Below are 25,721 nucleotides of genomic sequence, written 5' to 3' on the forward strand. Positions count from 1 at the left end.
AACAGGGAGAGAAAGGCAGGGAGGTCCAAAACATGAGCCTGAACTATGAAGGGAAAATCCTCCCCACCTCCCTTTGCTCTCTAGTCCTGAGGAGAGCAGGGTCCCAAGCCCACCTCCAACCCACCATCAGGCTTTGTTGTCGCCGTTACATAAATTAACCCACTTATCACAGGCTAGCAACGTTCCAAGGGGAGGAGCTCTTATTGGTCTTTCAATCCTTCCTGTCTTCCGATGGCAGATTGCACAGACCCTCTGTGGGGGTCCAGGCACCCCCTGCTACCGTTGTCACACAGGAACCACAGTTCCAGGTCCCCACAGCTCCTCTTTTCCTCTTGGTCTTGCCACAGAAGGACCAAGTGTATTCAGCATGCCGGCTTATCTCAATTTCCTCCACTGCTTGCCCTGACGGAAACACCGTAACAGGTCCCATATTTACTGACAAGGCCAACCTTCTTGGCACGTTTGTCCATGTCACCACGAACTAGGACACCACCCGGGGGGTACCCGCCATCTGTTTCTGCAAAGTCCTACTGGAACACAGCCACGTCCAGTCATTCATGAACTGTCAACGACTACGTTCTCCCTACAACAGCAAAAACTGTATGGCCCATAAAACCTTACTTTCTAGCCCTTAACAGAAAAAAATGTGCCATTTGCTCTAGTCCCATATCTCACAGGACTCTTCTAGTCGTTTGTTCTGGTCTAAAATATAAAACTGATATGGATATCTCTTGATCGCTCAATTTCCAATATTATAATTTTAATTCCTATTACAGAAATTGAGAATTTTGCTATCGTACACCATCAGCCTTCCTCCCCACTCCCCTCTTCACAAACTGTTCTCTCTCAGTATGTTTAAGTCAGTACTCAGTGTTTATACCCTAGGACTACATAAAGATTCTTTATTCCTGAGACAGCTAATATTATGTAATTGTTTCTGTACTTACAAAGATATCTTTGCAAAGTTAATAATTACCATTTGTTTTGTTTGCTTACTTTTCCTATCACCATTTACCTATCACCATTTTTTCCCAAGTCTAACATACTTGCCAACAGTCTTTTTTTTTTTTTCCCAAATGTTCAAACACTTTGTCTCCCATATCCTTCCCATAGTCCTCCATCCTTTTTCTCCAATCTGGACTGGGTGCTAAGCCTAGTGAAGAAGCTACTTTTCAAGGAACCTTTCTCTGTCCTCCTGCATTAAATCCTTTGTTTTCTGCATCCTATGCCTTTGACTTGAGTTCCTCCCTTGTTTTTATGCAAGTGCATCTTCTAGAAGCTTTCTATGAAAGGACACCTAATATATAAATGTTTTAATCCTTCTGTGTCTTACAACTTCTTTATTCTATACTAGCTAATCAACAGGTCATCTAAATAGAGAAGTGTAAGCTACAAGTGATTTTTCCCTCATAATTCTGAAAGCACTCAACACTGTCTTCTATAATCTGGTGTCGCTGCTAAAAGTTGGATGTTATTCTGATTTCCATTCATCTCTATATGACGTTTTTGTGTCTCCTTTTTTTTGTTTTATACAACTTCCAGAGCTTTCAGAATTTTATTTTAATCCATAGTGTTCTTAAATTTTGGATTGATGTGGCTTTACGGTCTCTTCTCATTCATTATGCTGTATTATTCATTATGCAGAGACCTGTATCCTACAGTAGTAGCAAATCTTCTTGTAATATTTCTTTAACAATTCCCTTCAGGTCTTCTCCTTGAGCTCTGTCAGCTGTCTATGCCACAGTAATGATGTGTTACAAACTACCCTAAAACTCAGGGGCTTAAAACGATAGCCATTTATGATTTCCTGGACTCTACCAGTTGGCTAAACGGTTCTGCTGATCATCTAGTGGGCATAAGTCAAGGGTGCAGCAATCCCACAATGCAAAGGACAGTCCTACCCCATTGCCAAAAAGAATTACGTGGCCCAAAACGTCAACAATGCGAAGGCTGAGAAATCTGGTTCAAAAGTTACTTCCTGGGGCACCTGGGTAGCTCTGTCAGCTGTCATGAGACCAAGCCCCCATGTCAGTCTCCAGGCTCAATGGGGAGTCTGCTTGAGATTCTCTCCCTCTGCCCCCCTCCAACTCACTTGTGTGTGTGCATGAATGCTTTCTCTCTCTCAAAATAAATAAGTGGATCTTTAAAAAAAAAAAAAAGTTACTTCACTTATATTCCAAGACCTACAAATAGCTCACCAATCAAGCAAAAACCTGCCTTAGGCTCAAACCCTCTCTTCTAGTGTCAGACCTACTATGTTCCCGGACCTGCTGCCTGCCCTGACCATTGAGATGTTGCTTTTTCCCCCAGACATGACATGATACACCGGTCCTCAGATCCTCAACTCCTTCCTGACATCGACCTAAGAAACTTAAGACACAGATGCCTCCATCTAGTTCCAAAACTCCCTTGTTTCTCACTATGGAAAATGGGGAGACTTTAATTCTTTGTTTCCTGGACTTGGAACTCTACATAGTCTGGTCCCCAACCCAACCTGACCAACCTTAATCATCTACTGCTCCCTGCACCTCAGGGTAACAGTACAGTTTGACACTATACAACAGAGCAGCCTTTAAAAGACCTTCTCCTGTCTAACTGTGGAGTCCTGGTGTTTAATCTCTTCTTTTGTAGTAACCTTAGGGGCTACTGCGTATTTCTAAAACAGCCATTTACAGGTTTTAAGAGATCATTACATGGTCACTAAAGGAATACATGAAACTCATAACCCTCAGGCTTGAGTTGCAAGGAACATGTATTTATACTGACTGAATTCTGAGTTCTTTAATTCAGCCACCAAAGTACATCAAGCAGTACTCTGTTTGGCATGGGAAAGTAGAGGGATAAAAAAAAAAAAAAAAAACCCACTCATGGTCCCCTACCCTTAGAGAGCTTACAGCCTAGTATATATTAAGTCAGATATGTAAATAATAGATTCATACATAACCTGATTAGTCAGATTATCCTTATTCTATAGCTTAAAAAGAAAAATCCTTTCTCAGAATTGACAGAAATAGAAATAACAGTCTTAAAAGTATACAGAATGAATAAATGAGCACATGAACAAGCATATGGATAAATGAGAAACCAAATATCCAACTAGTAAAGCTTTTTGGGGGGGGGTCTTAGGCAAGGTAGTAAGTCTATCATGTGAATGACTTTCATTATTCTACAACATCTCCTTTCATTTTCCTTAGATGTCATCATCACTATAAATGCTAATTGATTTAGCATATACAACAAATTAACCTGGTACTAGAATAATTCTGTAACACAATACAGAATTTTTTTTAAAAATCTGTATTTCTCAGCTTTACAGATAATGGAGCCTCTAAACAGATACAGGCCACTAGTCTAATCTAGCTCAGTAGACTGATGCTGGTCAAGAATGCACCAGACAGCCTCCCCAGATGTTTATACTGAGCCCCATCTAATCAATGTTTATGCCTTATGGATTATTAAGGTTTGTCATGTTTGGTTGATGTATTTACTAATAGGGCAACATGAAGAATTCCCAAGAAAAGATATCATAACTATCTTATACTCCATCCCGAAGTCTAGAAATACCATTTACCAATTCAGCCATCACAAAGGAGCCACCTGGTTGAATGGATTTTCCCTTTGTAGAACACCTTGTCATTCATTATGATGACTGACTGGTACTGCAGCTGCACTGAGATCTCTGATAGTACAAAGGAGATTAATCTCCATTCCTCGTGACATGGAATCATGCAAAACTGGGTTTGAACCTAAGCTCCATGAGGTACTGTCTACATGATTTTGAGCAAGATATTCAACCTCTTTTAAATCTAAAGTATACATAGGACTTTAACCACATGCAAATGGGGAAAATAATACTGATCATACATTTGCTATGAGAATTGATAAGGAGATAATAAATCTATAAGACCAGCATATACTAGATGTTCAGTGAATACTAGCATTCCCTTTACTCTAATCTGATTTAAATTATCAAGCAAAATTATCTAATAATTGTTTCCCCTCATTTTGATGAATTTTCATGTAGCTCCCTCCCTCCACTTTATTATCTCTTCATTCATTCTTCCATTTAGGTTCAAAGTTACTAAGAGCAAGAACTTAACACTGCTTCTCCTGAAATATCTTCCAGACGTTTCTGAAATCCATAGCGAAAAGAGAAGTTATGGTTCCAAATGGGCCTTTACTCTAAAAACACAGATTACCTTTGTTTTAAAGTACCTCCCCCAACTCCTATATCTCTGATAATTTTCCAGCACTGAGGAAAGAACACTGGCTTTTAAGTCAGGCAATTCTCAATTCCAAATCCAACTACACTGCTTACATAGTCAAGTTACTCACTTGTCCCAGTTACTAAACTTCTTTGTATCTCCATGTCCTGTAAACTTAACTCAATGTCCCATAAACTATGACAACAGGCACAGTGCCTAACAATAGGTGCTCTCTAACAAACCACTAAATTTTTCTCAGCCCTGGGGTTACTAATAAAACTTATCTCTCAGGCAACAATTGCTCTCAAAGACATAGTCCAAAAAGAGATAGCATGCCCTGTTCCACAGTTATTCACTCACTTTGTTACTCAACAAATAATTTTTGGAATGCCTTGTATGTTCTGGGCATAAAACAGTAACATTTATTTAGCACTTTAAAAAGACAATGGAGTCAAGATCTTAGGCCTGAAGGACCTCAGGGTCTAGAGGGAAGGCAAACATGCAAATAACTACAATGTAGTTATTCTAAGTGCTAAACATAGAGGTGTGCACAAGTGCAGAGAGGCACAGAAGACAGAGCTCTGGCAAGGCTTCCCAGAGGAGATGATGCTGCTGGAATTGAGTCCAGGAGGATGAACAGGGCTTCATGGAGCATGCAAGGGAAAGACATGTATCCCAAGGGGAGCAACAGCAGAAGATCCATGATGCCTGCTGACAACTCCACGTATAGGAATCAGGCGTGGCTGGAGGACGCTGAGGCAGGGGACAAATGAGAAAGGAGGCAGGCTGGAAGAAGCCAAATCATAAAAGGCTTCAAATGAGAGTCCAAAGTGTTTGGACTTTATTCTTAATGCCCTGGAGAGCCACTGATTTCTAAGTCGGAGAATAAAAAGTTTCAGAATAACTCCTCTAATGGCAGAGGAATGAATGACTTAGAAGGACTAATACTGGAAGTGATGATACCAAACGCATGTAAGCAGGAAGGGAAAGCTAGTCAAGGATGGCTGTAGAGTTTCTGGCACAAATGAATGGAGCACTGGAGTTCCATCTAACACAAAGGAGTCATATACTGGGCAGAGCAGAACCATGGGTTAAAATAATAAACATTTCAAGTTTCATGATTCCATTAAGTGCAAGATATTCAATAAGCCACTGGAGAAAACGTGTCTACAGTACAGGAGATAGGACTAAATTAGACATACAGATTTTAGGATTTATATTTGGGAATAATAATTTTTAAAACCAAGGAACATACTTTTGAAAAGAAATATAATTCCTTTAGACTTCTCTCCCAACTTCAACTGAAAAGATCACAAATTCAAAACCTTAATTATCATCTACTGAACATATACTAAATTTTAACGCACAAAAATGAAAAGATGTCAAGATATTTAATAAAAACAATAAACTCTTACCAAAGATAAATATTTTATATTCACTAATTTATCACTTTTCTTAAGCAATCTACTAACTAATAAAGACCTTTCCCTCACCCACAAAATTAATGTATTTCCAAAATAATGTCTTCATGGCAAAAAAAAAAAAAATAAAACAGCACGCTTCATCTTCTGAATAAACAAGTTGGTTTAATTTCCTGAGTAAACATTACTCATACATAACCCTGAACAGAGTCCAAATTCACTGAAAGAGTTAAGAAATTTCTAAAATCCCAGGAGCAATAAACCTCACCAGAGAATCTATTCAAGAGCTTATTATAAAGGACTAAAAGTCAATGTCATACCAAAATTTTAAATAACATCATGCATCCCTCTATTTAATAAATTATTTCAAAATCAGGTCACAATTGACAGACACACTATCTTGGGCAGACGGCAGAGAGTAGATAAGCAGGGAAAATTTCCTTTTCTCTACTGAAGCATGTCCACCAACTGTCATATTTGGAAAACGGCCAAAATGAGCACATTATTTGCAAAAAGAACAGGAAGCTCTTGGAATATTAGCAAAATGTATGGTATATAAATATGGAATGTAAAGAATTAAGATTCACATTCGTGGATGCTTAGAAATAATGTTTCTAAGTTGTATAGTAAAAGCACAAGTCCAACCAAGGTACCAAGCTCTAGAAGCCAAAGGTAGAGCCCCTTGAGCCCTGGGGCTACGTGTCACCCTTATCTTCTAGGCTGTGACCATTTATCCAGGGTAAAGTTCCCATAAACATTTCCAAAACAGACACCTGGCCTCATAGTTACTTTACCTCAGTTAGCCACACAAATCGCCTTGAGAAAACCATGGTCAAACCATGTCTTTCTCTCTTAGTGTCTTTTCTTTGTCTCCTAACCTTTCTATTCCTCTTTTGTCACAGAGCATTTTCTGGTTCTCTGGCTACAAAGTTTACAGTGAGAGCTGCCACAGCCTAGTCCCTGAAGAGAAGAGCTGAACTATTAAGGAAGGAAAGCAGAGAGAAAAGAGAGAGGGAACCTAGAAATGCTAACTAGAGAGGAAACAGGAAAATTTTAGACTTCCTCTGAATCTATATATGCTTGTAACTCTAGGTTAATACTCTCAATTGTGATCAGGGTCCACAGTCAACTAAGGGTAACCAAGGGTCTTTTTTTTTTTTTTTTTTCCTGACTCAGTACAGCTGCCTTTATTATTTTATGCCTGTTATCTATCAATTCAAGCATGGCTTTATGAACCTTGACATCATATGGAAGTACTCTGGGTGTGTTACTGAATGAAGCATTATTGCATTGCACTGTTTTAGGTATAGAGGGATAAATGAATATTGTTAAGTGTGGAGCCATTCCAAGGGAATGATGGTGATGGTGGTGATGGTGAAGGTGATGGAGATGGAGATGATGGTGATAGTGGTGATGATGGTGGTGATGGTTGTGATGATAGTGGTGATGATGGTGATGATGGTAATGGTGATGGAGATGGTGATGGTGATGGTGATGGTGGTGATGGTGGTGATGGAGATGGTGATGAGCATCAGTAACCATCCTTCTGCTAGTGCTGTACTGACCGTCACTAAGTGCTCCAGACATCTACCTTTTCCCCTCCACATGTACCCCTTATGTCCTATAGGTCAATAAGGATAATTCTGATCCTATAGGCCTATCTACTCTGTTGCAAAATGGTAACCAAAGGTCTTCTAAATGGGATCCTCACTAATCTAAAATAAATATGTATTTTTATTTATTTTTTAAAAATATTTTATTTATTTATTCATGAGAGAGAGGCAGAGACACAGGCAGAGGGAGAAGCAGGCTCCATGCAGGGAGCCCAACATGGGACTCGATCCCGGGTCTCCAGGATCACGTCCTGGGCCGAAGGCAGCGCTAAACCACTGAGCCACCCAGGCTGCCCTGTAATTTTTTTTTTTAATGTAATGGTAGGAGTCTGGACAATGCCCAAAGCCAATAGCCAGGGAAAATAAGAGTACAGGGATTCATCTTGAGTGACTTTATTACTGGAAACTCCCTGGCAGCTGTAACATTGCTACCAACGCCACTGTCACCCTGGATAAGGTGCCCAGTGGCATCACAGAGTATTCTGGCTCTTTGAAGAAGTATGGGAAGCAGGACAGAGAAGAAGTAAGCAAGGCAAATTGAAGAAACAAACGTCTGGTTGGGGTGTATTCTCTCAAGAAGTCCACAAAATAGGGTAATAAAATATTCTCCATATGCCCCTTTTCTGAGATTTTGTTCCCATTCCCCCCAATCATGAGGTTAAGCCCAAAGAGATTCAGCAGCTCCAATTTATGCTACATGACCCTGTCCCCCTGGATCCCTGCCACCTTGACTTCTGGTCTTTCCAATTCCTGGCAGTTCAACTTTTCCTTAAGAGAGAGAGAGAGAGAGAATGTGTCTAGTCCTATAAAACCCCCACTTCCATGTAAAGAGTAAGCAAGCAAGACTTCAGAGAAAGTCTTCAGAGAAAGACTTCACATCCAACAAGGATCTTCCACCACTCCTTTCTTCAACTCCTTTCCTGCACAGAAACAACACATGGATTACACTGCTGAGAAAGTAGTATCTGCCAATTCAAGAGTTTTGAAAGGACTGAAGGAATAGGAACGGGAAGGACAGATCCTCATTGTTCTCCCAACGAATGTCACAAACCTCAAAGCGTAAACCCAAGGATTTCTTAAAAATAGAAAGCCAAGAGACCAAAAGAAATACTGTGAAAATGTCACAGGTTATTAGAGGTGCTGCCAATGATGAGAAGAGGTTAAGAGGGTGGAAAAAAAAAAGTTAAGAAGGTGGGGAAAAAAGAGCAGTAAGAAACATCATCTCTTCAGATTCTCAGATGTTATCTTGCACATTAAGTATGTTATTTAAATCCAGGCTTCCTTCTTAGGTAGTAAAACCAAAATTCTGATCATCATTCCACTGAGTTCATCTTTCCAGACCTAGAAAAGGACAGGAGCAGCTGATAATACTGCCTGCTGCTTATTTTCTCTTGAATTTCACATGAGAGACCAAATGGTATAGTACAGTATAGAATATAACTGCAAGGAATTATTCTGCAATGTTCCCAAACTATTTTTTTTGACTTTTTGCAAATAAGGAGGGTATCAGTCAACCATATCAAATGCCTATTAACAAGCTACCTGGAAATTTCTTTGCTCCAACTTACTTCTAGCAATCATGGATTCTTGGCAGTAATTCACAGTCTGGGAAATCCCCAGTATGAACTACTTATTGCCCTGGTTCATTTGGAGCAACAACCATTTTACAAGACCTGTGCAGATTTACCACATTTTAAAATACAGTTGGTCAATTTCTTATGTTTTTATGACATCCTAAAATAACAGTGGGACTATCATATAACAAGAAAGACCTACTTGCTGAAATCCTTATTTCTATCAAATTCTGCAAACTCAACTTCTTTGGTGAATGACAGTTCTTATCTCAGTGCTTTTATATAACTCTTTTTCTTTCTGCATTATCATCATCTTACTAAAATTCTTGAGAATGCACTTCGAGGACAATTATGATACTTTCAGCTAAACAGAGCAAAAAATATATAAAGATTTTTCTCTCTCTCAATCTGCAGGCCTACTACATATCCATAACAATATACACGAAAGAAAAAGCTCATTTAAAAATGCAAAGTGCTGACCAATCTATCAAACTATCATCATCTCTCCTCCAAAACACAGGAAGAAATAGAGACCAGAAGAACTGCCACACAGTACACAGGCTTTGGTGATGATTTCCACCTTAGCTAGAATTCTTAATTGCCCAAAACTCAATTTTCTTCCAACACAAGGACATAGGTATTGCTGAGATTTTTTTTATCATCATCATCATCATCACAGATAAAAAGAAGAGCATTAGGTTACTCTCTTCTTCCACTTCCTCTTCCACTCTCTTTCCTCTTTTCCTTCCTCATATTTTCCCTCTCTTCCTGAACAATTCAGTCTGTAAAGCCATTAAGAAGGACAGGGAGAGGGATCCCAGGGTGGCTCAGCGGTTTGGTGCCTGCCTTTGGCCCAGGGTGTGATCCTGGAGACCTGGGATCGGGTCCCACATCAGGCTCCCGGCATGGAGCCTGCTTCTCCCTCGTGCCTGTGTCTCTGCGCCTCTCTCTCTCTCTCTCTCTCTCTCTCTCACTCTCTCTCTTCATGAATGAATAAATAAATTTTAAACAATTTTAAAAAGGGCAGGGAGAAATGATCATCCACACCAGAGGCAAGAGGGAGGCTGCAGGGGCCTGCAGTAAAGTCGTTGGGAGCCCAAGCCCAGGGAAGAGACAGTCCTACTGGGGGCAGCAGAGAATGGGGTGTCAGAGCCAGCAAGATGGAAAGGGCGTCCCGATAGAGGGCTGAACGATGTGAGAGGGTGTAAAGGGTATCCACAAGGTAATGGCAGACGAGCACATCCAGACACAGAGTGTCAAGAGTCCAAACACAGTGAAGAGGGAATCACATGCAAGGGTGAGCCAGTTTGCGGGATTAGATGCCAAGCAGGGTAAGAAGGGTCTCCCTCAGTAGATTTGGACTGGCATAGAGAGTCAGAGACTATAAACTGCAAGAGGGTATCAGTGGAGATCAGGCCAAGGTGGGTGTCAGAGCCTGAGCTGGGTCACAAAGACTCAGCCTCAGGGCACCGAATGGCAGCACAGGGAAGACTGGTTACGTATACTGGGGAACTTACCAAATACATCTATGTACCAAAGAGACCAGAAGCCACGTTTTTCACAACTGGAGCAAGAAGTTACCAATCTAGGAAGGAAGAAACCAAAACGAATCCTGCCTGTGGGGCTGGACTAGAGTTACATATGTCACTGGAAGCCCATAATTTTCAATAAATATAGGTACGTATAGATGTAAACGTGTGTACTTCTGTATGTGAATATTTTTTCCCCACTAATGACCATACTTAGTATCCAAATCCTAGCATCTTAACTTACTATTTTCCAATAAAAGGAACTAGGGCTTCCCAGAGAAATGGCTGATCCAGAACTGAGGCAAAGAAAGATGAGTCCTAGAACATCTTATGATGCCAAAAATCAAGGAAATACTCAAAGAATGACTCAGAAAAACCAGCCCTAAAGGATTTATACTGGCTAGGTCTGGGATGATTTAAACAATAAAAACTAATAATGACAGTAATACACTAAAACCTACCCAATAAAATAGCAAACCATGAGTCCACACTTATTTAAATAAAGTTTGATGAAGAATAGGATAGTCAGATAATTTAAGTACACCTCCCAACAAAACAGCTTTTACAAAGAGTTTTCCCTTTGGAATAATGGTCTATATAGAAGCCTGACGCACACCATCAGAAACAAGTGATTAAAGTGAACATTATGAGCAAAAGAAAACAAACCAAAATCACATGCACTTGATAGGATGCAACAAAAAGAACACAGCATCCCACAGCATCCTTCTGTGATATTCCTGCCAAAGACAAGCACAATGTGAATCATAAGAAAACACTAGACAAACCCAAATTGAGGGACACTTTGCAAAATAACTAGCCTGTCGTCTTCAAAAAGTATCAAGATCCTAAAAGTCAAGGAAAGACTGAGAAACACTCCCACACGGAAGGACATTAAGGAGGTGTTGAAAATCAAGTGTGTTGATTTTCAATCAAATCAATCAAAATGTGTTGAATTTTGAACTGGACTCCAATGAACCACATTATTGGGACAATGGCCAAAACCTGAATGGGATCTAATGGTGGTAATGTAGCAAGACTAACTTCCTGATTTCAGTAGCTGTATTGTGGCTGTTTAGGGAAATATCCTTTTTTTAAGACATACAAATTAAAGTATCCTGAGGTGATAGGGCATCAGGTTGGCAGCTTACTGTCACATGGTTCAAAGAAAAAAAAATTTTATCTGAACTAAACTTCTGGTTTTTCCACAAGTATGTGATTATTTCAAAATCAAAATTATTAAAAAAAAAAAAAAGTTCTAGCTCCCACCATTAAAGAATTACTTACACCTGACCCATGGTCAGATTCAGGTCATATATTGATATATAAAAGGAAAATGGGAGTCAAACATTGATCCCGGACTGACCAAAAGAAAAAGCTGAATTTGTGAGCTTTTATACCCCATGAAATTAGCAACTAGACTCTATGAAATTAGTTAGCTATCATCTCACATGTGTAACTTCTGTAAATTGCCTAAAGGGGAGAATCTATTTTCTACACTCCAAAGCACCATCACCATGCTGAATATATAATATATATCCTCAAAATATTTGTTAGGTAATAATGTTTTTAAAAGCAGGATAAAGAAAATATCAATGATTAGCTTATTAGGAAACCATTAACCTGGATTATAGCACAGCATGCAAAACTGCAGCAGAACACAATCTCTTTCCACTCAGACTAGCTTTGTGAGAAACGTAGAAGATAACAAACTCAATGCTAAATACCTGGTGACCAGTACTACTCCTAAAAGTAGGCAGAAAAAAGTAATCACTGTCTCTGGGATCAGGGGAAGAGTGGGCAAATACATTACCCCAGCTGCCTTTCTTGGTGCCTACACGACTAAAGATTTAACTTAAAGACAATGTACCTAAAGAAGTTACCTATTAAAATGCAAATATCCCATAGTTCACACTAAATAAGGATACTCGTGAGATTCCTACAATTATTCCTTGCACAGCCATAATGTCTCAGTATTAACAACAGAAACAAAAACACACATTTTGAGTCCCTCCTATGGGACAGGCCCTGTGCTAGTATTTTATACAAATTCCCTTTAATCCTTACAACTCCACAACATAGAGCATATCATCCATTTTCACTTCTAAATCAGGGGACTGAAGTCCAGAGAAATTAAATAACTTGCCATGGGCCAAAGATCTGTTCAATGGCCAAGTTTTCGTTCAAACTCAAGACTCTAACTATTTCCATTACACTGTGTGGCTTCCTCCTGCCGCGCTAGTTACTGTTCCTGAAAATAGAGAGCTATGGCACGAGGAAGTAAGACGCAATTTAGGAAACTTTACAGGATAAAACTGAATGAGAATTCTGAGTTTCAGGTTAAAAAAAGAGAGAGAGAGACAAAAAAAATGTCTCAGAACAAGAAAGGAACAAAGGCTTTTAGCAAAGGGACAGAGGAGAACAAAAACGGAATGAGGAGGTCCTAAGGACAAACTGCCTGGTTGCCTGGCTCTTCTGTGAAGCCTAACACTAGATCTGATGAGATCCTCAAGTTAATAATGAACTCAGTTAAAACTAAGAGCTCAGATTTATTGGCTTGAACAGGTGAATCAAAAGTTGAACGAAATTAAATGAAAACTATAGTAAATATTGTATTTTCCTCCTTTGCAGAAGAGGGAAGAAATGAAGACCTGGCATGTATGGCGAAGTTACTAAACTATCTTTGAAGACAATAGGAGTTAAATACCATTAAGCACCCAAGAAATTCTGGATAAACCAGTTCCACCCTACCAGTTCCACCCTGTCTTGATGTAAAAATGATGACTGACAAGAAATACTCTAAAACATCCTAAGCTATTTTAACATCCTAAGCTATTTTATCCAGGGATGCCCAGGTGGCTCAGTGGTTGAGCATCTGCCTTCAGCTCAGGGTGTGACCCCAGGGTCCCAGGACCAAGTCCCACATCGGGCTCCCTGCATGGAGCCTGCTTCTCCCTCTGCCCATGTCTCTGCCTCTCTCTCTTGGTGTCTCATGAATAAATAAATAAAATCTTAAAAAAAAAAAGTCCAGTTTATCACTCATGTGCTAGCAAGAAACAAATGTAAACAAAATGCCGCCTATAATGTGAGACTATATGATGAGCACAAACAGAAATAACTGAAAATTATGTAGGAACTGAAATATACATTACTATGTGATTTTGTAGAAAATGTAACTTCTATTTACATACTGGAAACACATTGGTATTCTTATTATTTTAACCCAGGATAAACACTGATCTCCATGGAACAAGAAGCAGTATGGCACAATAACAAGATATTTGGGGATCCGAAAGGCCTGAATTTGAATCTTGATTCTGTCCCTTACTAGCTTTGTAACTTTGGGCAAGGTAGTCAATTCTTCTATTCTTTTACCCCACATGTAAATAAGGGGCTAATAATAAATATCTTTCAGGATTGTTATGAAGACTGGACATAAAGCACATAAAGTGAGGAGTATAATGTTTGGGACACTAATAACACTAGCAATTCCACTTCCAGAAATATATCCTAGGAATGTAATTTATGAAAAAGGTGGTTTGTATGATAATGTTCATCCTAACACTACTTTACTACTTATAATAATAATAAATTATTAATAATTTTAATAAATAAACATCCAAGTATCTAGATTAAAAGAATATTTAAGTGAAGGTATGTACACCAGATCAGTGGTTCTCACACTTTAGCATACATAACAATTACCTAGGGAAGCTTATGAAATGCAGATTCCCAAAATTTTTACTCAGAAATTCTAACCCAATAGGTCCAAGGGGAGACCAGGAAATTTCCATGTTTAACAAACAACCATAGGGTTGGTTCTGAAATAGGAGGTCTATGAAAATTCTGCATTAAATGGGTTTTTTTTAAGATTTTATTATTTGAGAGAGAGGGAGAGAGAGCAGAGTGAGAAAGTGAGAGAGCACAGGGGTGGGGGCAGAGGGAGAGGGACAAACAGACTTCCTGCTGAGCAGGGAGCCCAAGGTGGGGCTTCCATCCCAGGACCCTGAGATCATAACCTGAGCCGAAGGCAGATGCTTTAACCAACTGAGCCACTTAGGCTCCTCTAAATGGGATATTTTAATGATGCCATTAAAAATATGATTATGAAGACTCTGTAATAACACTGAAGAAGTTTATGATATACTATTAAGTGGAAAATTCAGGATTCAAAATGTATGCTTTATCTAGTAACAACTATTACCAAACATAGGAACAAATGGGTCTTAGCAATAGCATTCGGGGTGATTTTTTTTTCATCTTTTACCTAATTATTTGAAACAGTCATGTTATCATCACGAATAAATAAGTCACTTACCAAAGGGGGAAAAAAAGTCAATGGATCACCATGCCCTTCAGGATTAAGTTAAAACTCCTTAGGGCAGCACACAAATCCTTCAATCTCCAGACTTAGCTTCTTACCCACACTCTATACCAAACTACTTACAATACTCCAAATTATATCCTATATTTTCACATACTATTATTGAATACATTATTCCGTCTCCAGAAAAGCCCTCCCCTCTGAAACTCAGCCTGGCAGGTGGCTCCAATGGTTAAGTGTCTGCCTTCAATTCAGGTCATCATCTCCAAGTCCTGGGACTAAGCCCACCTTGGGTTCTCAGCTCAGTGAGGGGGTCTGCTTGTCCCGCTCCCCCTATTTGCGCTCTCTCCCCCCCCCCCACCAAATGAATAGATAAAATATTTTTTAAAAAGACTCAGTCTAGCAAACTCCCATTCCTTCAACAAGATTCATGAATCACCTCTTCTCTCAAGTGTCCCTTGATGACTCCTCCCAGAGAGAATTAAGTGAGCCTCCTTCTTGCCCTTTGCATTCTTGACGCATTGCTTGGTGCTTCCATTACAGCAAACACCACCCTATACTTTAACTCTGTGTAGACATAACTGTTCCATTATTCTACAGATACTTGGGGTCAGGCAGAGACGATCTCGCTCAATTCTGGAATCCACAAGGCACTTGATAAATATTTGTGAAAATAATGAGAGATCACTCTTTTGTTATCAGCTCCCTCTGAAATCCTGACTGACTTGCTGGTTAGTTGGAAAGGACTTGGTTTATTGATTAATAAGACTTGCTCTAAATATACCCTAATAGATAGCGTAAAACATACTACTGAAAAAAAATTGTACGAATACTTTAACCATTACTCATAATTCTTCACCTTCTCTGACTATGTCTTCAAAGCTTCTATCAGACTTCAGAATGACAGATCACTCTGGAGAGCAAATAAATAAACAGAGCAAATAAACAGGAAGCAACTCTGTCCCAAGATACCTGCTGCTGGCATTCACCATGCCAAGGAATGTCTCTGCATAATTCCTACTGCTTCTCCCAAACACTCCCACTCACTCTCATGTCCCACACTAACAGTAAAATAGCTATACAAAACAGGGATAATTCCATAAGTAAATATAGCAGTTTTTTATAGAACAGCCAAAAATTAAGATGCTATATTTACTATATTTTTAGGATACATAAAACATGCAAAATACAGATTAGTAATGAGAGGTACCCACTAAGGACTCAAAGTGGCTAAACAGTAATTTGGGCAAAAAGAAAAAAGAAAACTTTAATGTGGAAGAATGAAATTGAGATCCAGGGGTCACAACTTCAAACACCTTCCCTGTACAGTGCAACATACAGTTGTGGAATAACCTAGATACTGAAGTCTTAAATAACAGGAAAATGTGTTTAAAAGAATTTGATTCTCAAACCACATTAGTTGTCAAACCTCTTATATAATTCTATTCCATAGCCTTGTCACCTGTGATTATATAATAAACACGTACATCTAAAGAATACCTTCTGGAAATAGGCAAACAACATACACCACAAGCTGATATGTAAGATGTGTGTTAATATAATAGATATCAATAAAAAGTTGTAGAGACTAAATAAATAGCAAAAAGAAAACGCGGGAAGCCCTGGTGGCTCAGCAGTTTAGTGCTGTCTTCAGCCCAGGGTGTGATCCCGGAGACCCAGGACTGAGTCCAACGTCAGGCTCCCTGCATGGAGCCTGCTTCCCTCTGCCTATGTCTCTGCCTCTGTGTGTGTGTGTGTGTGTGTCATGAATAAATAAATAAAATCTTTAAAAAAGAAAGAAAGAAAACGCTTTCCCAGTACCAGCCCTATGCTATCCCATTTCTCATGTCTTCAGTCAAGTGCCTTTCTCTTTCTACAGCATCAACCTTATAATAAGGAAGAATAAATGACCACCTTTAACCAACCTCTCTTGGAAATCTGGCAAAATTCATTCCATCAGCTCTGCTAACAAGAGCTCCAAAGTGTTACTATTTGTGCCTAAAGTTTTGTTTCCTCTTTAAATGAAAATATTACAATAGTTTTCCTTGCTAAAAGCCTCTCCCAATCAATCATACTTCAACTCCCACAAATAGTGTTTGGAGGGGCCTCTAGGTGGATCAGTGGTCAAGCATCTGCCTTTGGCTCAGGTCATGATCCCAGATTCTGGGGATGGATCCCACATCGGGCTCCCCTCAGGGAGCCTGCTTCTCCCTCCGCCTGTGTCTCTGCCTCTGTCTCTGTGTGTCTTTCATGAATACACAAATAAAATCTTTAAAAATATATATATAGTGTCTGGAGACGGGATAAAGTCAGGTGAGATACAAGCGCCCCAAGTCCATGATGCTAGAGGAGAAATTAACACGGGGGTGGGCAGGTAACGAGACACAAGGAGGGCAAACTCCGTAACTCCTTCATTTTAAAGACCCAGTCCATGTTCTTAACCTGTGTCTCACTACACAGTCCATCCCGATACTACTCCTCACACAAAATCAGTTTCCCCCTAGGAGGGGGGCAATGGGCACAAACACTAGAGCCACAGTGAACTTGTAGTAACAAAAATGGAGAAAAGGCTTTCTTTGGAGAAGAGATTTGGGCAGGAAGGGTAAAAGGAAATGTGGTGTCGGGAACAGAAGTATGAAGCAGGCTGCAAGTCGCACGGGTGGCTGCTGATGCCCACCTCTAGTAGTCAAGCTTTGATTCATTCTGATCAAAGAATGGTGACGCATCTACGCCAACTGTCTCAGGTCAGTTAACTAGAAGTAATTAACCACTTTAAGGAAAGCTGCTCTCACAACTGCACCCCAGCCCCAAGGAACTGGACAGCACAACCAGGGCGGAGCTCCATTTCCCCGCAGTTCCGTGAGGGCGCGCTGGTAAACACGGGAGCCCCGACTCTAAGACGTGCATTCGGAGACGAGCCCTCTCCGGAGCCTGGAGAAGAACCTCATTCACCCTGCGACCACGTACTGCGGTCGGCCCCACACGTCACACACACTTCACGCGGTACCCAGGTGTGGTCCACACGCAGAACCCACTTCTGTCCCACCAACGCAAAGGAAGACACCCAGACTCCAGCAAGAACTCCTAGATGTGTGTCACGCGGGCAAGGGCACCAAGCCCTCGGCTGGCACACGGCGCACCTGATCGTGTCACCACACACGTGAGAAGGAAGCGGAACTCACATGAGTCTTTGGTGTGAACTCCTGCTTTCTTTTTATAAATTACTCTATGATGAAAAATCAAAACTCATGCTATTTTAATTAACAAAAGCTATGCGGCAATATGTTCACACTAAGCCCGGGCACACTCAGATGCCTGCAATGCCAAATGCCTTCAGGCCCCGCGACTGAAAGTGGTCTCCTAACCCTTGACTCGAGGGACAGCTTCCATTTCTAGTCAAACACTCAGGATGAATGTTCTCCAACAGGCTCCTCGGAAGAACTTCCCAAAATTAACATCAAACCCATAAGTAGTCATTCTGGTATATGACTGAGGAAACCAAACTGCCCCCCAAACCTCCAGGTGAGCCAGCTGCAGGGGACAGGGGCACCCCCCCAGGTGAGCAGGCTGCAGGGGACAGGGGCACCCCCCCCAGGTGAGCAGGCTGCTGGGGGCATTGGAGGAAACCCCTGAGAAGCGCGAGGCACCAGGCAAAGTAAGGACTGGCAGGGTGACGGGGTGAGCAGCAGTCGCGGGCCAGCTGTCCTACCTCCCTGCCTCACGTCAGGCTTACTGCTCTGAAGATGAAGCCAGAACACCCAGCTTAGTGGGGAAGGAGGCCAGAAGCAAAATCCCGTTGTCCCCCCACCAAGTCCCGCAGCTGGCACGGCTCACCCCACCCCCGCAGGCACCGCTCCCCCACACACACAGGCACAGCTCCCTGAACACAATGCTGCAATCACCGCTTCCAACATCATCTCTATCTAAAATAGATAACCCACTTGCAACTTGACTATTTTTATAGATACGTTTTTCATTCAATTTGACAGCTCTGTTTGTGATTTATTCCATTTAACCGGTTTCCCTGAAAGTGAGCACCTTACCAGAGTCCCAGTGACCACAATTGCCCAAATTGTGAGAATGACAACTCTTACCTCCCTGTACCCAAAACCTGATGAACTGAATCTTGAATCTGAAAAATTTGTGAACTCTCTGGTTCATATGTCTTTGGTGACCAGACACGATTTTCCTCTACTTTTTACCAATTTACTTTTTCACATGGGGGGGGGGGGGGTGAGAAACCAGATTCTTCATATTCAACAAGAGTTTACTAAATGTACTTTACATAGTAAGTAATCCTTTGAGTCATTAAGAAAAATCAAGTAAATTTGAGACATTGAACTTTTTGTTGCTTTGTTAAAATATAAATAGTTCTTAACCTAGACTCTCTAGGAAAGAAATAATTTAATATACATTCAAATAGCAATTTTTCTTTGTTTAGATTAAAAGGTGGTTGTATCAAAGGAAGAGGCCTTAAAAGGTTTTGCAGCTGCCTCATGAAAGATGTTAAATAAAATGAGACTTCACCTATAATATGCAGGGAGGAAAGGAGGGAGGTAATTCCATTTGGGTACTCTGAGGAGCTCAGATTTCTTTAAAGACCAAAGGGCTGGATGAGAAAGAGGAATAACTAAAAACAGGAAGGTATTTACCTGGGAAAATATTAATGTCCCTTTCAACTAAGCTGGGGAAAAAAAAACAAAAGAAGAAGAGAGGTATAAAAAGTTCGCTTCTATAACAGATAATGTAACCTTAAACTTTGAGGCCACAAGAGAATTTCCCATGACATCTAACAATGCCAAGAATCTGATTCTTCCCAACTTGTATTTTGCTTCTGTCATCCCTAGTGAGAATTATCTTCAAACCAGAAAGTACAAACAAATGATGCTGGGAGATTACTGAAATTTCACACAGACAGAAGTCACAACAGACACTTCAGATGAGTTTGGGTATTCAGACCCAGAAGAACTGGGTACAAGCGGGAAAAAGGGATTTGCATTGGTACTAGGGTATCATCAGTGCTTCACTACTGCAAACAAGCTGTAAGAAAGTAGCCTGATTTGGGTGGAATTTATAGACTCAATGCCAGAAATAGATCAAAGGAATGCCATAAACAGGACACAGCATGCATTCAGAAGGGCAACAGATAAAGTACCTCATAATATTCTCACAGGTGTATCAGATGTGGCTGGATGAGACTTCTAAGCAACTCCAATGCCATGTATAAAGTTTGCTCCTTTTAAATTTATAGGAAGCTAAAGAAAGGTTCTTTAGGGATATATCACCGTGTCTCAAATTCAAATTACAGAAAATATGCTTATTAAATCTACAGATGATGCAGAAAAGAAAAGTTAATACTCTGGAAGATAGACCCAAGAGTCAAAAATATCTAGACAGATTATAAACATAGGCTAAAACAAGGAAGGTTAAATGTAATAGTAATAATTTAAGTTCAATCAACACTTTTACAAGTATGAGGTGGGGGCAGCCTGGGTGGCTCAACAGTCTAGCGCCACCTTCAGCCCCAAGCCTGATCCTGGAGTCCCAGAATCCAGTCCCACGTCGGGCTCCCTGCATGGAGCCTGCTTCTTCCTCTGCCTGTGTCTCTGCCTCTCTCTCTCTCTCTCTCTCTCTGTGTCTCTCATGAATAAATAAATAACATCTTAAAAAAAAAAAGTATGATAGCGGAACGACTGCATCACAGGTCTTTGAAAAAAATACTTGGAAACTTTGAGTGTCTGCTCAATGTGAGCCAATGTCATTCTCCACCTCAGTAAAACTGACCTGTATTAAGGTAGGTCTTAGATCAATAATAAAGAGGTAATAATTTCATTGTGTCATGTTTTAAGTAGCTGCTATTTTGATTACAAAATACATGTTCATTTTAGAATACTGAAAAATGTAGGTAAACAAAAAAAATAGTAATAATAATAATAAAGATCACCCACAATTCTACCAAAGATGAATACTACTTTTAACATGTTGATGTTATCTTTTTTTTTTAAGATTTTATTTATTTATTCATGAGAGAGAGAGAGAGAGAGAGAGAGAGAGGCAGAGACACAGGCAGAGGGAGGAGCAGGCTCCATGCAGGAAGCCTGACATGGGACTAGATCCCGGCTTTCCGGGATCCCGCCCTGGGCTGAAGGCAGCGCTAAACTGCTGAGCCACCGGGGCTGACCAACATGTTGATGTTATCATTCCAGACTTCATCACTTTTTCTTAAAAACAACCAACCAAACCCAGGATCATAGTACAAATGCTATTTTGTAACCTGTTTGTTTTTTTTTTTTTTTAATTCAACGGTGTATCAAGTCCCAGTATATTTACACTGGTCAACTGATATTTAGTGCATTTTGTTCATTTCTGCTCACCACCTTTAAGAGAGTCATTGCAAAATTTGAGAATATGCAAAGAAGGAAAAAAAGAGATAGTGAAAAGTATGAAAACATAACTTCACCTACACTCCACTGCCAACTAGTACCAAGTGCTGGAAATTACAGGGAGGGGGATTTCAACTCAATAAAAGGATAATTTTTTTTTAATAATTAGAGCTGTCAAAAAGAAACAGAATGGACCTATTTATTTAAGGGTTTTACAGGGCTAAGACAACTAACTGGTAAGGAACGCTACAAGTAATTCCTCTAGGTCAGAAGTTGAATAAAAGGTCCCATTTTATTTAAACATTCTATATTTTTTTTAAAGATTTATTTGTTTATTCATGGGAGACACACCGAAAGAGGCAGAGACACAGACAGAGGGAGAGAAGTAGGCTTCAAGCAGGGAGCCCGATGCGGGACTCAATCCCAGAACCCCGGGATCACACCCTGAGCCAAAGGCTGGCGCTCAACCTCTGAGCCACCCAGGCTCAGAATTACCCAATCATTCTGTAATTCTAATGGAAATTTTACTAAATAAATTTATTCCATGTCCAATATGGAACAAATCTTTAGTAAACAAGATCTTAGAAAATAGAGTCAAGTACTCTACATGAGAAATAATAACACTAATGAAACACCGATATCCTAAATGCTTTGCATTCATTTCTTTCTATTTCACTTAATTCTTACAACTCTCTATGATACGTGCTATTACTATTCCCATTTTATAGAAGTGGACAGTGAGGCTTAGAGATTTTTATATTTATTCAAGGTCTTTCTTACCTATGCAGTGTCACCCAAGCATACCTGATTCCCCATCATATAGCTACTGCTCACTTAGTAGGTCATCAAAAGCACCTTCAGAAAAGTTCTTATCTAGTGATCCCTCAAAGGGCAGTCATAAGATTTATTTTGTAATTAGGAAAAAAATAAGTTTTTTAAAAAGATTTTATTTATTTATTCATGAGAGACACAGAGAGAGAGAGAGAGAGAAGCAGAGACACAGGCAGAGGGAGAAGCAGGCTCCATGCAGGGAGCCCAATGTGGGACTCTATCCTGGGACTCCAGGATCACACCCTGAGCTGAAGGCAGCCACTCAACCACTGAGCCACCCAGGCATCCCAAAATTAAGCTTTTTTAAAAACAAATTATTCATAGCAAAAAAAAGTTCAGATTAGACTCAGCCATCTAAAACTTTCGTGAATCAGATTTGATGAATAAGACTTAGGATGTGGGAAAGCAAATTTAAATTACAGAACTTCACATCTTTACCATTACTAATTTTTCTTTTTTTTACCATTACTAATTAAGTGACCTTGGGCAAGTCCTTAATCTCTCTGACTCTTCAGTCCTTCAGCTGTGAACTGAGGCTCAGCTACTTAATGGCTGATATAAGAATTAAATGAGATGGTATACATAAGCATTTAGCACAGATCTGCCCCTAGTATAATTACACAAGTAATAAAGGCAGGGGGTAGGTAGTGCCAAACCCATTCTGCAATTAATTCCAAAATATTTAAGAATGTCTTCATGTCATTATGTTTAAAGTGGAAGGGGCCACATTTTCCATCATCCTGTAAATAAATTTCTGAGGACAATCATTTGTGAAATAAAGTTACAACTAAATTAACATGCCTTCTTAGAAATTTCATTTTATGCAAAGGATCACCGAAGGAATACAATTTTAACCCTCACTGTCTTCAAAGACATTGTTTATTCAGTATGAGACAGATTCAAGTTTAAGGTTTTGATTTTGATTTTTACAACTTGGTTCAAACTACTCTAATGAACACATGTTTTTTTTAGCTTTGTTTTCTAGGCACATCCCTGTTACAGAGCTACCACTCTTACCTCTGACAAAAACCAGCAAAAGGGAAAACCTCCTATTCAAGAAATACATTGTGGGTCACAATCTTGAAATTTTATCTTAATTTTATTCCTAAAATTTGCCATCTATTCTTTTTTTAAATGGCACAACTGAGAAAGTTTTAAAAAGATGTTTACCAGGGATGCCTGGGCGGCTCAGCGGTTGAGTGCCTGCCTTTGGCCCAGGGTGTGATCCTGGAGACTCGGGATGGAGTCCCACATCAGGCTCCCTGTATAAGGCCTCCTTCTCCCTCTGCCTGTGTCTCTGCCTCTCTCCCTCTCTGTCTCTCTCTCTCTCTTTCTCTGTGTTACTCATGAATAAATAAATAAAACCTTTTTAAAAAATAAAAAATATTTACCTTTAAGTTCTATCATAAAGGTAGGATTTTTAAAGTACCCTTTATCTCAATAAAATTAACTGAAGTTCTCATTGTTCTCAAAGAATTCCTTAGTGTTTTTCCAAAGGAACTGATTATTTAGAAACCTCTTTCAGAATATAGGTTTCCAGCCATAACCATTCTTACAACTTGAATTAGTAAACACATTTATTTTACCTGCAACTTTAAACCATAACCAGATAAACTGTTTTTATACATATATATTACCTGTGACTAAGGGCATTTATTAGCGCTATCACCTGAAATATGTCCACACTGCCAACTTGCATTTCAGAGTGAAAATCACTTAACAAGAGAGCACGCACAAGAGTCATCACCTCTAAGATCAACTAAAAAAAAAGGTCCCATGTTCTGATCTGAAGTGAATTGTCATTCCAATAAAATGTCCCTATTAACAAGGATAGACGATCACATATGAAATTTTTTTAAATTCCATCAACTATTTGCCAACTAAATTCATTTCACTGTAATACAGATGTTTTCATTTTCCCTATTAGCCAGTATGGTAATTAGCTGCATTGCCTGGCCACTACCACATATAAGAACTTGAGTAAAGAACACAATGTTATCATCCAGAAGTCTGTATTAAACACTTGTCAAGAGTAGCACAAAAAGAGTTTTTTAAAACCCAAGAAAATCACCTGGATTTTTTTTTTTTAATTTTTCCAAGTACAGTTGGGTTGCTTTAGAGATGTTTCAGGGTGAAGATATGAATGATGACTGACGCTTCCCAAAATATCCAGGTCAACGTGAATAACCATAATTTCATAAACTAAAAAGCCTTCCTTGCATCTAACGGATATTCTTCAGCCTTCTTCCCTCTCATTTAATTTGTCCATCAATTCAACTTTTAAGTTCACAGTTTTTCAAATATGCAAATCAACCCAGCTATTTCCCAGGTACTGCCTGCTGAGTAAAGACCTTGACATTTTTTAAATGTCATCTTAGAAAGAGTATCCAAGCAATATTAGTCTCGCCCGCAACATCTTCACATGAAAAGGCCTCTACTACATTCCATATACACTCTCCCAATCCCGACCTGCCATCCTTCATCCTCCTAACCAAGTTTCACGCTGCTATGTCCAGGTAACTGGAAGTACGGCCAGGGCTGCCCAAGCTGCCTCATCAAGTTTTCACACACACCCTGTACTGGTGACATCTCATCAGAAGGTTCGCTCGCTTCATTTCGTGGGATCGTAACCCACAGCACGGCAAATGCCTTCTGCGAGGAGGTAGCAGCAACCAAAGGCTGTGGCTTTTTGCAGGGGAACTGCATGCACGCAACAGCTTCTCCACCAATTTCATTCAGATAAACAAAAAAAAGGGGGGGGGGCGGGCTTGGCACGGCAAATACATAATAAATATTGATGAAAAGCGAGTGGAACACTGATTTCCCTCCCGTAACACTTGTGCATGTACAAGTTCTGCACCAGAGCTCAGAGAAAAGTAGCTACTGACGCATTGATGGAAGGCTATTTTCAAATTACTCAGAGAATCCAAGGCATCAATCCGACCGGGAGCCTCATGCCTCCTCTCCACACACACAGTCTGTTTTCCTGCCTAATTTAAGAATGAATCGCTGGCAGCCAGCAGGTGCAGTCACCGTGAGGAGGAGGACGGATGTGTCACAATGCAGAACGCGGCGTGCGATCCCGGGGCGGGTTGCCGTCCTTACCTTAGCAGATTAGACAGGGGCAAGGGTCCGGATCCGCCGCCCAGGATCCCTCCTTTCCTGCCAGACAGGAGTTTCTCCACCAGAGCCACATTTCCAGTGCGGGCGGCCTCCAGCAGCTCCTGGTCCTTCCCCATAGTGTCTCCCCGGCTCCCTGGCGGAGTCCGGCTCCCCCCGGGCCCTCCTCCCCGCCCACCCCCACTCCCCGGAACCCAGGGCCCTCCCCGCCCCACCCTAAAATACTGCGAGAGCGTCGGCACCGGGAGGTCCCCGCGGCCCCGGGCCGGGAACGCCGCGGTCCCTCGCGTCAGGGCGCAGCTCTGGCCGCGGGGCTCAGACCATGTGCGGGCCGGGGGGCTGGCCGGGCGGGGCGCCGCGGAGCCCCGGGTCCCCCAGGCCTGGTCGCCGCGGGCGGGGCGTAGGGGCGCTCCCGGGGAGCGCGCGGAGGCTGCCGCGGACGGAGGAGGTCGCAGGAAGAGGAGGCGGAGACAGCGCTCGCCGGAGCCTGAGCGCAGCCAACGAGCGCGGCGGCGGCGGCCCGCGCACCCTGGCGCCGCGGTGCGGGCTCTGCTCGGCTCCCGCGCCCGGCGGGCCCGGCGGCTGGGCGGCGGCGGAGGCGGCCCGCGGCGAGGGGGGCGGTGCGGGGGAGCGGCGGCGGGCGCGTGCCGGGGTGGGGGGTGGGGCGGCGGCGGCGGCGGCGCAGGGGCAGGGCGGGCGGGGCGGCCCGAGGCCCGGCGCGCGT

General features: G+C 41.2%; 1 protein-coding gene across 14 annotated transcripts in view; it reads right to left on the reverse strand.

The window, feature by feature from the left end:
• ANKS1B (ankyrin repeat and sterile alpha motif domain containing 1B) overlaps nt 1-25,170 on the reverse strand; it is a 1,050,493-nt gene extending 1,025,323 nt beyond the window's left edge. For 6 of the 14 annotated variants that reach the window (XM_077845969.1, XM_077845968.1, XM_077845967.1 and 3 more), the window contains exon 1: nt 24,983-25,169. In XM_077845969.1, coding sequence (XP_077702095.1) covers nt 24,983-25,116 — 134 coding nt within the window. In that variant the 5' untranslated portion in view covers nt 25,117-25,169. Of the gene's footprint in view, nt 1-24,982 lie in introns of all 14 variants that reach the window. The other 8 variants (XM_077845970.1, XM_077845964.1, XM_077845960.1 and 5 more) reach the window with 2 other exon arrangements.
• Nucleotides 25,171-25,721: the final 551 nt, after the last annotated feature.

Source organism: Canis aureus, chromosome 13 (assembly GCF_053574225.1).
Source record: "Canis aureus isolate CA01 chromosome 13, VMU_Caureus_v.1.0, whole genome shotgun sequence".
In the NCBI taxonomy this organism is placed as follows: Eukaryota; Metazoa; Chordata; class Mammalia; order Carnivora; family Canidae; genus Canis; species Canis aureus.